Source organism: Neovison vison, chromosome X, assembly GCF_020171115.1.
Source record: "Neovison vison isolate M4711 chromosome X, ASM_NN_V1, whole genome shotgun sequence".
Classification (NCBI taxonomy): Eukaryota; Metazoa; Chordata; class Mammalia; order Carnivora; family Mustelidae; genus Neogale; species Neogale vison.
The window spans coordinates 39,976,115-39,989,526 of record NC_058105.1 but is presented as its reverse complement, the minus strand read 5'-3'; the positions used below and the strand labels follow the sequence as shown (position 1 = coordinate 39,989,526).

Below are 13,412 nucleotides of genomic sequence, written 5' to 3'. Positions count from 1 at the left end.
GGATTGGCCATCCCTGTATGGCTGGGGAGTGAGTTTAGGCCTCTTGGAACAGGACAAAAGAAAGAGAGTAGTGTCGTGTCTCACTTTTGCAATGACCTAGATATTCTGCCCATTTGGGCCTTGCCATTGTGTGCATCTATCCCTGTGAAGCCTATCTGCGATCTGCTAAATGAAGCAAAATAGTGTCCCCAAGACCTAAGATTCTTCTGTTGCCTCTCCCCCAAGGGGAGAAACTTCTTCTCCCCTTTTACTAGGATGTCTTACTTGACACCACAGTTCTTTTCTGGGATACAGAGGAGTAGATGGGGCAGGGAGGCTGGAAGGGGGTTGTGGGGAGGGAACACCTTTTTTAACTGACAGGTTTGGACTGCCCTCTCCTGCAGAGTCGGAACGATGTTATCCGCGAACGCTTTGGAATGGACCCCAAGCCGGAAATGCTTTTGGGCCTCACTGCCCTCCACATCTATATCACAGTCTCAGCTACTCGACCTAGTCAGAAGATCTCGCTCAAGAATGTGGAGTGAGTTGTGCCAGGGCCCTTTAGGAAGGGGGCAAATAGCTGTAAAGGGAGAAAATGCAATGGTTGAGCTGTGCTATGCTTTCCAGGAATGTAGGGCCTGGGGTGGGAGTGAGAATTCTGGTTCCCCACCCCTAGACCACGATGCCGTTGAGCTCCAGCTTCTACCAGGGAATCATGACCAATGGACTTCTCTCGCCCCGTCGCTCTCTTTTTCTTACAGACTGTATCCCTCTGCCTCTCAGATTTAATTTCTGCCTCACCATCTTCTTTTCTTTGCCCCACTTTGTCGCCCTCATTCATTTCTTGCTTTTCTTCTTTCTGCTTTTAGGAAGGAATGGGGCCTGGAGCCCTTTCTTCCCCCCTCCCTCCTACAGGGCATCAAGGAGAAGAACCTCCGGAAGTCTCTGTCTCAGCAGCTGAAGGCCCACCAAACACATCCTTCCAGCGGCACCAAGGTACCCAGTGTCATCCATTGGGTGCCCTGCTCGGGCGCTAGCGGCCATGGGACTCTCCTGTGTGGTTTCCCAGCAGGTCTGGTCTTCTGGGAGAACCCCCCCCCCACACACACACACACTGTTTTTGACTCAGGTACACATCCAGCTTGGCTGGATATGGGGGATGATGGTGGAGAGTGATTTTTCCCCAAGCCTGAGCCTCACCCAGAGACCGCTCAGGGGCAAATCACCAGGGGAGCCCAGGATCCTCCAAGCAAAGGGGCCAAGATGCAGGAGGAGGCAGTTCTCAGATCATTCCACCCATTTCCTCTGTGCCAATTGAGTACTTGCTGTGTGTGGACAGCACTGGACTCTGGGGAGGCGTGTTTTCCACAGAAAGGACTTCTCTGTTCTTCATTAGTTTTCTAATCTGTCAGGCGGGGAATAGGGAATTCTGGGAGATGAAAGCTCAGCTGGGTGGGACACGGCCTGACCTGGAGAATGGGTTACTGGGCAGCCAGTGGAGAGTTCACGTCACTGCAGTACCCTGTATCCTCTGAGGGACTCCCAGTCCCCACCCTCCAGCCCTGAAGGTCTCAAGCCCTTCTCAGTCTTCTGGTTGCTTCCTGCCCAAGAGGCAGGAGGGGTGGTTAAAGGCACCATAGTCAACATACAGAAGCAGACAAAGGACACAGTGCCCCCACCACCACCAATATACTACCCTTCCGGATTCCCTGTATTACCCACAAGCTTCTCTTTTAAGATGCAGATTTCCCCCAGAGACTTAAGCCAGGCCTACCTTGCTGTGCATATTTAATCAAATTGTTTTCCTCCCAGAGGGAGAACATCAGCGCTCCTTAGCAAACACATTTTTTTGAGGACACCCCCACCCCTAGTGCTTGGGCTGAAGAGGCAGGGATGAAAAAGGCCTGCCTGCTCCCCAAGCTTAAGTCAGGCACAGGCTAGTGGGGAAACACGACAGTCACAACACAGAGCGACAGTCAGTCACAACACCATGCAACAGGCGTGGGGGCTCTGGAAACACGGAGGAGGAGGAACACCCAGCCCAGCCTTAGGGAGAAAGGAAAGGCCAGGAATTGGTGCGTTTGATGCCAGATCTGGGTCTTGACAGACAGATAGGGGTTTGTATAGATGAGGAGGAGGTGGGAGGAGGAGGAAGACTTTCCCAGGCAGGAAGATCCATCTGTACAAGGCTGTGGGGGTATAAGAGAACATTGTGCATGGAAAGAAATGCAAATAATTCGGCATAAGCAAGTACAGAGAGTGCAAGGCACATGCCTCAAGAGAGGGGGTCTGAGAGAAAGCCAGAGAAGCTGGCAGGAGTCAGTTTCTGGAGCACGTCGTGTGCCATGGACATCGGGACAGGACATCCTGTGGGCATCGGGAAGCCACAGAAGGATTTAAGCAGGTGACTGACAGGCTCGAACTGCTGTTTTAGGTTCTGCCCTTAGAACAGTGTAGAGGGGTTGAGGGAAAGGAGTACGGATAGGTCAGAGAGGAAGTTAGGAGATCCAGTCAAGGTGAGATCATGGCTGGTGGCCGTCAGGTGAGAGAATGTGAGGGGAGCCCAGTGTGATACAGGTTTCTGGCTCAAAGGCCGAGGGGAAGTGGTACCATTTCGAGAGACTTTTCTATGAGGGGAGGGCAGAGGAAGAGCAGGCTTGAGGCTTAGGGGTGCTCAGGATTAAAGGCATTGATTGGGACCCCGGCTGGGAATGGCTGATACCAAGGCGGCAGGAGGGGATCTCAGGACAGAGGTGCAGACGATGTGGGAGATGTGGGACGTCTGAGCTAGGGAGAGGTGTTGAAATGATCCTGAGAACAAAATGAGTAAGCTGGGTTTTTAAGGTAGGAGGATCAGGAGGTCAGAGGGTTTAGAAAGAGAGATAGGATGGCTGGAGGCAAGAGTTGTCCAAACTGGAACCTTCCTGCAGTTTTCCTGAGGGTCTACTCACACACCCAGCGTGGCTTGCTGACGCATCTGACTAGCACCCGTCCTAAGATGTTGATGCTCCTTCCTGAGAACACAGGTTTTGCTTTTCCTGTGCAACTCAGGCTTCTCACATGCCTGCATGGGTTATTTCCACAGGGCTCTGCGATTCAGGCAAAGCTCCAGTATCTTCGAATTCTGAACGAACTTCCGACCTTCACAGGCGTTTTATTCAACACTGTGGGCCTGGTCAGTGAGGGCCGTGGTGGGGAGGGAGTCCCTTGCGTGCATCTGGGTTTGGGTGGGGGGCAGGAGGGACTCCACTAGAACTTTAGGGTGGCATTCTCTGTCAGCAAACACTTCTAAAGACCTTTCTCTTCCTCCTCTTTCTCCCTCTCCCTCCCCATGGTGCTCCAGTCCTGCCTCTGGTAAAATGGTCAAGTAGGAGGCCATATTTGTTTTCAGTATCCCTCCATGACCGTTCTGCGTCCCCTTTCCTCGATTTCAGGGCTCAGCAAACTTGTTGCAGAAAGAGCTAGGTGGTGCATATTTTAGGCTTTGCAGGCCATGCGGGGCTCTGTCACAACTATGTAGCTGCCATTATAGCATGAAAACAGCCATAGACGATGCAGACACAAATGAGCATGGCTGTATTCCAGTATCTCTTTATTTATGGACACTGAAATTTGAATTTCATGGAATTTTCACATGTCAGAAAATATGGTTCTTTTGAATTTTTTCCAACCATTTAAAAATGTAAAAATCATTCTCAGAGTGTGGGCCGTGTAAACGCTGGAGTTGGACTGGATTTGGCCCCAGGCCAGAGTTTGCCAACCCCTGCTCAGCCTCATTGCCTTTCCCCCTACCCCTGCAGCACCCCCATCCCCTCCTCTGCCAACCTCAGGCTTTCTGAGTCTGCATACTTCCCCCTACCTGCCCAGGGTCCCCACTGTAGTAACACCCCTCCCTGGTGGTGCACAGGGAGGTGCCCCTAAATCTGCGCCCCAGGCGAGTCCACCCTAGTGAGCCATGGTGGAAGGGAATTCAGATCACCTTGCTTTCTGGATGCAGGTGCTTGTCATGCTCGGGGGAACATGCTGTCATGCTCAAGGGTCACACTGATGGAAAGCCGCTTATCAAAGTGTCTATAGCAGACCCAAAGAGGTTCCTTGGGGTGATGCTAATGCCAGAAAATGGGCCAGCAGAGGGCTCAGGCTTGATAGTGCTCAGGTGCAGCGGGACAAATTTACATACGGGTACTTGCAGATCTCTGAAAGCCTACTCCCCTCCCTCCACCCCTGTCTACCCTCCTGCCACTGCTGATATTAGTATAGGGTTAAGACTGCTGTTTTGCTGGGATGCTAGTGTGGCTCAGTCAGTTAAGCAGACCTGTGCCTTCAGCTCAGGTTATGATCTCAGGCACCTGGGATCAAGTCCGGCTTTGGGCTCCTTGCTCAGTGGGGAGCATGCTTCTCCTGCCTCCCCTGCTTGTGTCCCCCCGCCCCCAACAAATACATTCATAAATAAAATCCTTCAAAAAATAAAATAATTTTTTTAAAAAAGAAGACTGCTGCTTCGCCAAAGAACAGATGTCTTCGCAGGGAGGGGCTTCCCGACCCTGCTCTTAAGCCCCCAGTCGACTCCCAACACCTGAGGCTGAGTGCAAGCTTAGGTGGCTCTTGGGCAAGGGAGTGAAGACCAGACACAGGATGCCACTTGCTTGGGCAGAACACTGGGTTGGGGTACCGAGTGGCCCGCAGCAGCAAATGGAAAGCCCCTGGGGCTTGGTGGGGAAAAGGACACTGCAAAGCTTTAAAACACAAACCTCCCCTATATCCCGATTTTCCTAGAGCCAGCCCTGTCATGGACCACCTCACTCAGCCTGCTGCTGAGGCTAAGGCATCCAGTGACCCGGGGCTTGCCCTGGGAATAGGAGCGTTCCAAGACCATTTACCCCTCATAGTTGTCCCCCTGCGCTGGCCCCTAAGCCCCAAATGTTTCCAGACCTCCCAACAGAACCGGTTCAATGCCTGTTTTCTATTTTCTCCCACCTCCTCTGGCCTTCTCTCTGTGACTGCTGCCCACCACACTCGGTCCGCAGGATGAGAAGCAGTCGGCCACCACTCTCCTGGTGGGACCCCGTCATGGCATCAGCCATGTTATTGACCTCAAAACCAACCTCACCACTGTGCTGTCCGAGTTCAGCAAGATCAGTAAGATCCAGCTGTTCCGGGAGAACCAGGGCGTGGCCCGGGTGGAGACCAGCATCATGGATGCCAAGGTAAGCCCCGCTTTGAGGAGCTACTCCTTTCCAGGGACAGGCCTTAGGAACAGAGAGAGGAGTAAACTTGAGAGAGAGAGTTTGAGCCTTCCCAGTGAGGGTCAGTAATTCTTAAGTGGTTCAGAGCCTGGGCCCCTTTGGGTTCATCTTTCTTTCCTTTCTCAGCCCTGTGGGACATGCTGTCTTGGCCACATAGTATGGTCAGCCAGTGCTAGGGAAGGCTAGGAAATGTCAGAGCAACCCACAAGGGGTCTTCAGCAGAGGGCAGGGCAATTGGACTTGGAGCTACCCCCAGGCCATGGCTTTCCGATCTTTCTTATGTCACAGCACACACAGAAAATGACATTCATGCGGAATGATGGGATAAATGGTCCAGCCCCAGAGACTATGGCCTCCCCAGGCCCTGTCTGGCCACCTCAGAGGCTGAAGAGATATGTGCACACCAGTTGGGGAGCCCTGCCGTAGGCATACACACTTGGAATCATGGAGTAGGGGGTGCATGAATATGTGGATGGACCCACGGAGGCCTGGGGAGACGGGTAACAGGCTGAACCTAGTCCACATCTGACCTCCCAGAGTCTAGTGCTTCCAGAATCTTAGAACCTTTCCCACAGATCCGCTCCTTCAGACTGGCAAGCGCCTATGCCTGTGTAGAGTCTGGCAGCCATGGTCAGCCACCCACTCCGTGGCTCTCCTGTTGAACCCCCAAGTCACCAGTGTGGGGGTGGGGACAGCCTTGCTTGCCTGCTGGCCGAAGTTGTTAGAGTAGATGCAATTTTCCCTTCCGAAAGGATTTCCCAGGGGGGTGATGTTGTTAGCAAATTAAGAGATGCATTATTTGCTGTTTCTAAAAGACCAAGTTATTTATTTTTGTCTTTGTGAAACTCAGAAAGCTTTAAGAGTCTCATGCTCTACCGACTGAGCTAGTCGGGCACCTCAGAAAGTTTTAATATGTTAGTTTTTCCACCTGTGATTCCCAGCATTCACGTTGGTTTAGGAACCTACCTGGAGCTGATACCTAATTGGCTTGTGGCTACTTCCTCCTCAAATGATCGCTGCCCTCCGCCAGTGCTGTTGGGTAAAAAGCCGAGTGGACAGGTATGGAAGGGAGAGGAAAAGACAAGACATGCAGTGTAGATATGGCTTCCTGAGAAATAAAAAGGGTTTAAAACAGAGAAACAACTTTCCGGATGACTCTTCTTCTGTGTTGTATGAGTCATTCTCAACACTTGACTGCCCAACAGACTTTCCTTGAGAACATCTTAAAAGTGCAGATGCCTGGCTCCTGTTTCCAGAGGTTGTGATCAAATTGGTCAGGGTGCAGCCTGGGCATCAGGATTTACTTACTTTTTAGTTCCCCAAGTGATCCTCTAGTGTAGCCAGATTTGAGAACCACTGACCCCTGGGTCCAGAGATCCGGGAGGAACCAAGCTGAGCAAGGTCAGTGGGTATTAACTGAGTGAGGAGCGCTATTCTCATTTCTAGGAGCGATCCAGCCACTGGTATGGGCATGAATGCTGCCCAGGTGGAACCACAGTCTTACTGGGGAGACTAGCCTCACAAAGACACACAACGTGCCTTAATAACACAACATCAGAACATGTATGGAGCTCTGGAATCTGATAGACCAGGTTTAGCTCCCAGCTCTGCCACTTCCAAAGCTGTGTGTCCTTGAAATTGTGTCTTAACCTCCCTGAACACTGACTTCCTCAACTGCACAATGGAATGCCTACCTCAAAAGGTGGTTGTTCGGGGTTAAATGAGAAAATGTAGGCAAAAGGTCTCAGCACACTGCCTGATACATAGTAAGTACTAAACAAATGAGACCTGTTATTTTCTTGAAAAGCAAAACAGCAATGAAGAAAAGTTAACATGAAGTGAATTTTGCAGGTAAGTATGGTGCAGAACATGGAACAAAAGAAGGGGTTAACAAGAACTGACTTCCCACAAGAGCATGTTTTAAGCTGGATCTTGAAGTGATAGGCACGGATTAGCAGAGAGAAGTGGGATTGTGTTCACTGGCAGAGAGCAAGCACAGAAATAAGCAAGCCATATGTGCAGGTCGATAAGCATATTTGCCTGGCTGGAGAGGATACTAACGAGAAAAAAAGATTGGAGAGATTGAGGGTGGGCAGAATAAGCTGGCTAAAAGCTTTGAAGGCAAGGCTAGTGTGAAGCCAGGGAGGTGAGGAGCGGATGCTGACCCTAGCGCAGGGATTAAGTGACAAGAGCAGGGCCTGAGCTGTACAGACAGCAGTGGTCATGAGAAAGAGCCAGTGTGAAATATACAGAATCACCAAGCGCATGCGCACAAATGCCCACACACGTTCCCCTCTTGTACACACAACGCACCTGTCTTATTATACTTAACTCTGCCTGCCTGCTGCCTGTATCATGGTTATACTGAAGGCTGGGGCTATGCACACAGCACACGGAGGGGCCAAATGGCGGGTGCATGGAGAGATGAGAGATCGCATTATGGGATAAACAGGACATCGCATGGGTGAATGGAGGGGTCTAGGAGAAGGTTGCACTCTGCTGAGTGGGAAACAGCACATGGTTGGGTGAGCAATGCAACCGTCAAGTGGTAGATAGTTCAGGTATGCCCCACTTGTAGCAGGCAATACGGTGCATGTGAAAAACCACAGGGGAATTATCCATTTTGCATTAGAATGTTTCTGTTAGGCAGAATAGTGGCCCACTCCCACAGATGCCCGTGCCCTAATCCCCAGAACCTGTAAATACCCCATGTGATATGGCAGAGGGGAATTAGAGTTGCAGATGGAATTAATCAGCTGACCTTAAGTTAGGGAGATTATTCTGGATTATCCAGGTAAGCTCTATGTTATCACAAGGATCCTTATAAGTAGAAGAGGGAGGTTAGAAGAGAAGGTCAGAGTAATGGGAGGTGAGAAGGACTCTGCAGGACCTTGTTGGCCTTGAAGATAGAGGAAGGGCCCATGAATCAAGGACTGTAGGTTACCTGTGGAAGGGACGAAGCCCTGTCGATCCTTGATTTTAGCCCAGTGATGCTCGAGTCAGACTTCTGACCTCCAGAAGTGTAAGAGAACAGGTGTGTGTTCTTTAAGCCACTAAGCCTGTGTTGATTTGTTGCAGAAGCAACAGGCAACTAACATAACTGTGAGATTCCGTCAAGTAAGAAACTCTCATCCCCTACATTAACGACAGGATTTAACTGAGAAAGGTGCTGCTCACCCCCAAGTATTGTTACATAAGATCAGATGCATCTGGAATCAGAGATGTCTGCTATGTGTATTGCTACAAAGCGGTGCCCTATGAAATTGACAGGATGGTTATTTATACTTTTCACAGATAAAGCAGCAGAGCCAGGATCGGGGATGCGGTGATGGGAGAAAAAGAGGAAGATTGAGGGAGGAAAAAAAAAAGATCTCGGCTTCTATCTGAAGGTCATTTAGTATGAACTCAGTGTTGCTAGGAAGCAGGCTAAATCCAATGGGAGGTACAAGCATGAAACGAAAAGAAAAACATGGCTCCTTGCCCTCTAGAAGCTATCTGTAGAAGAGAAAGAAGTGTGCCGATATGTGGCATTCCCAAAGAGGGTGCCAAAAAAGAGGTATCAAGAGCATATCAGGATACAGAGGAGGGCAAAATTAATTCTGGCTCAGGGATTAAGGAAGCTTCCTGGAGGTACCCCATATCAGCAATATCTGTGTTTACTGAGTGGTACCTCTCTCCATATATGTGAACAAAGGGAAGCATTGGGGGAGGGCGGGGTTTGGGAAATTGACAAAGAATACCCATCAGGACTTCATAGAACTTGTTTAATGTTTCCCAGCACGTCACTGCATAGGGTATACTGAAGAAAGAATGTCTGAATTCCTTTAACTAGGAGCATGAAAGTTAGAAACCAGGCTTGGCTCATTTCCTCCTAGATATGCCACTCTGGCCTGGGAATATTCTGGAAGGCCCTGGTGAAGCTAAGAGTCTTCACTCAGAGCAGTAGTCCTTAGCTCTGGCTGCACATTAGAGTCATGTATGGAGATTTAAAAACCACTGGTTGCCTGGGCCCTTCCTCTCAGGCCATTTAAACTAAAATGTTGAGGGGGTGAGGCTGGGGTATATAGGTTTTTCAAGCTTCCCAGGGGATTGTAATGTGTGTCTGGACTGAGAACCACCGCCTTACAGCAGTAATCTGTCTTGTTTCCAGATTGGCTGGTTTTGCCCGGTTAGCCTTCCCCAGGGCCCTGGAGGCAAGACCCCAAATCCCCTGGAACCCAAGGACCATCATCTTGTACCCTTGCCCTTCTGTGTCCCTGGATTCCCATCTTTTTCCAGTTTCCAGAGACGCTGGAGTGCACTGAGGCTACCCCAAGAACAGTCCCCTCCCTAGTTGGCATCCCAGAGTGCAGGATGCCTGTGAATTCCCAGAACACTCTGAGAACCCCACAAAGGAGTTGGGGCTGGGGCATAGCAAATTAATCCCTGCTCTATCTTCTCATGGCTGGCCATGCTTCCAACCCCACCCCCTTTTCTCCAGTAATGTTTGAAGATGGCCTGGGCATATTTGGTTACAGTTTTCACTCTGCTTACTTGCTGTTAGTGGGTTGACCGAGAGACACTGCAGAGCTCTTTCTCCAATAGACAGCCATCTGGGACTGACACACCACTGGGCCATGACCATACCCCATTACCACAGAAGCCCATAAGGGGGAAAAGAAACCATCAAAGAAAGGTCCCAAGGGATCTCTTGTGGCCCGGTGTGTCTCCTGTTCTCATGTTTGAACTTTATTGCTCTAGTGCTTTCTGTAGGGACAAGCATTACATTAGACATCATGATTGTTAAAATCCTATTTAAAATAAAATGTCTTTGAAGGTTCCTAAGAAAACCTATCCAACCTCTTTGCTTGCCTGCCTTTGATTTGATTTTTACACCTGCTGGTGAAAAGCACATCTGTGCTCCTTTGACAAGTTCCTTTTGGCTCATGCTGGGGTGTCCCCTGTTGGCCATGTGGGCGTGCAGAGGATGGACTCCTGATGTGCTGCACTGAGCCAGCTGGGGATGCCCGGGCCCTTCTCTGAGCATGGGGTTTTGCCTTCATGCTGTTTCGTTACCCACATCAGGCTGTATTTGGGGTAAGAGATAAGCAAGGGAAACTGAAACGAAGTCAGACAGGTAAGTCAGTTGGCCAGCTGGTTTCTCTGCCTCTGATCCATCCATTAGTCAGCCAGCCAGCCAGCCAGCCAGCTAACCAGTCAGGGTGTCAGGCTATTAGGCATTCTGCCTGTCCTGCAGCCAGCTTGTGAGCCGGGGCATCAGTGAGTCAGACAGCTCCTCAGCCAGCGAGTCAGTCCATCTGTCCATCAGTCAGTCAAGCCAGTCGGCCTGTACTTTGGTCAAATGGAATGTCATTCTAGTCATCAGCCAAGGTCCTTTCCTCAGAGAAGCTCTCTCCAGCTTCTGAAACAGATCGGTCACAGGAGCACACGTTCACACCTACCTACCCACACACTGATCCAGAACATTCTATGTTTTGATAACTCTCTGTGCTTTCCCTTCATAATGCTTATCACAACTTCCACTCATATTCATGTGTCTGATTATTTGATTATGTCTTATTTCCTGTTAGATTATAAGCTGCATGAGGGCAGGACCTGTGTTGGCCCTGTTCTGCGACAAATGGCTGTCATCTGTCAGTGGGTTATGCTGTCCACGAGCTATCCCACCAGCATGTAGCAGTTCACCCGGTGGGCAGAGTTGGCTGCAGGCATTTCAGCCAGAGAGAACAATGTGAGTCAAGCTAGGAAGTGATCAAAGAACGTGGCATCTCTGGAAAACTGAAAATTCTGTGTCATTGCTAGAGCATAAGGAGAGGGTCAGGGATGGGAGGAGGGCACAGGCGAGCTAGCGGGAGATATGCCTGGAGCTCTAGGTTGAGTCCAGGTCCTAAAGGGTTTATGTAACATGAGAAGGTAGTAGGTTTAAGGTGATGAGATACATTTTAAGTGAGAGTTGTGTTTTGGAATCTTGGGAAGCAATATGGAGGTGGAGTGGAGGGAAGTGAAGTGAAGTGAAGAGACTGAGGCAGGAAGGCTGGTCAGGAGGCTACTGGGATTCCTGAGATTAGTGTGTCCTCACATTTTCCATATCGTGAAAAATGCCACAATGTATGGCCCACTAGAATAAGCAGATGAACCAGCTTGGGACCAGATGCATCAGGACCCAGAGGCCGAGGGGCTCGGGATCTCAGCCCCCTTGTTACCCATTCACACATACCTTGAGAAGTTTTGGTGTTGGAGGAGGACAAAGAGGGCCTGAAGTAAAGCAGTGGCAGCAGGAGCAGCCGTGATGTCAGCGAATGCTCTTGAGGCAAGCCTAGTGAGTCTTGGGTCCTCCTAGTAATGGTGGTAGCAGCTATTCACACCCAAACCTCTGGGTATCCTTCTGCCATTGGTGGCAGGGGGTCAAGGCCCTCTTCTCACCCCGATCCCATTCCCCTTCTGTCTCTCCTTTGTTGTACACAAGGTCAACCTTGTGTTCTCTTGAATGTACAGATTCTGTTGTATACATTCTGTTGCGACAGAAGCATCCATTCACTAGAGGTACAAACACTCCCTCTGCCCCTTCTTAATAATAACCCAAAGGGTGTGTGTTAACTAACTGAAACTAAAATAAAAACTAAAAAAACAAATGACCCAAAAGTGACATCTCATCCCTGGTCCCCTTCTCATTGGAGACAGGAGCCACTTGCTCCTCAGGGTACAGATGGTCCCTTTTCTTCCTGATGTTGTTGAGTGAGTTCCACAGGAGTATCATCAACTCAGCCTGGGAGATGGAATCCAAATGCCTTGCCATGGCCCACAGTGTCATTGGATAGAGAATAACTAAACAGTCTACGGCCATACCACCCTGAACGCGCCCGATCTCGTCTGATCTCGGAAGCTAAGCAGGGTTGGGCCTGGTTAGTACTTGGATGGGAGAATAACTAAACAATTCAAGATAGGATTTGATCCAGCAAGAGACTATATGATAGAGACACAGCACTGAGGTAGGCAAAGAGTCTGAGAGGATGGTGATTCTTGGGAGGCTGTCCAAGAAGAGTGAGCCCAAGAGAGAGATGGAAATGGTCAGGGACTACAGAATGAGAATCCAGTGCCACCTCATGGGAACAAAAGCAAAGAGAAGAATTTCCAAAAGAGAAGGGGATCAGTGTTGGCAAATGAAACAAGCTGAGAGCTGTGAAAATGAGTGTGAACATTGTGTTGGGCTGAAAAGAAGCTTCCCTCGTAGATCAAACCAGACCAGACCCACTGCTTGTTTCTGTGCATAAGGTTTCCTTAGACCCCCGTCACACCCACTGTTTAGCTCATGGATTATCTATGGCTGTTTTCAGGCTATGATAGCAGAGTTCCTGCCTAAAGCATTTGCTGTCTAGCCCTTTACAGAAAAATTTGCCAGACCCTGGTCTGATGAACTACAAAATAGTCAACCCGAGCTGTGTGTCAGGATCCTGGCAGACAGCAAAGGGACTCGGGCAACTTAATTTAAAAGGTGAGCTGGTTTGGATTCAGAATTGTTCCCCAGGTGGTGATCCAGGCCAAGAAGGCTAGTCTAATTGGTGACCAAGTTCAACCAAGTCTTCCACGGTGTTCCTTTTATTGCCGCTACCCTCTTGGAGGCTCTCATCACCTCTCATTGGACTGTTGCAATGGCTACCTCACTGGTGAAAGAAGGGATTCATTCCATCCTAATTCTTTCAGTTCTTAATGCCTGGTCTGGGAACAGCCAAAAGTCAAGGTGATTCATGGCCCCATGGCTCCCTCTTCAGCCAGTCTCCATTGGTCTTTATCTGGAGGACACTGCCCTGTCCCAGCACGAATACTCCCACTGCTCACTTCAATCTGACCCAGACTTCTTTCAAGCCACACTTTGACAAAATCATGATACAGATATTGGGAAGGTTTCTTGGAAAGGTATTGATTTGGGAGGGGTCTGTCTTTCCTTTGGTGTATCAGTGCCAAGTCACTGAAACAGTCAACCAGCTAATCCTGGGATTAATTTGACGGATTCAGGGTCAGGAACAAAAGTCAACAGAGTATGCTAGCATTTCCTAAAATAGGTTAAAAAAAATACAACCCTACTGCCATGAGATTTTCTGTGAAAATAGATGGTTTTAGTCAAATAATTTGGAAACGTTGGAATCCTAAAGCCCCCTGGCCACACTGTTAACATTTCACAGTGCACTT

At 49.6% G+C, this 13,412-nt stretch overlaps 1 protein-coding gene across 2 annotated transcripts in view; it reads left to right on the top strand.

Moving 5' to 3' along the window:
- FRMPD3 (FERM and PDZ domain containing 3) overlaps nt 1-13,412 on the top strand; it is a 75,448-nt gene that overhangs the window by 45,772 nt on the left and 16,264 nt on the right. For both annotated transcript variants that reach the window (XM_044235417.1, XM_044235418.1), the window contains 4 exons: nt 384-520; nt 849-975; nt 3,065-3,154; nt 5,007-5,186. In XM_044235417.1, coding sequence (XP_044091352.1) covers nt 384-520; nt 849-975; nt 3,065-3,154; nt 5,007-5,186 — 534 coding nt within the window. The remainder of the gene's footprint in view (nt 1-383; nt 521-848; nt 976-3,064; nt 3,155-5,006; nt 5,187-13,412) is intronic.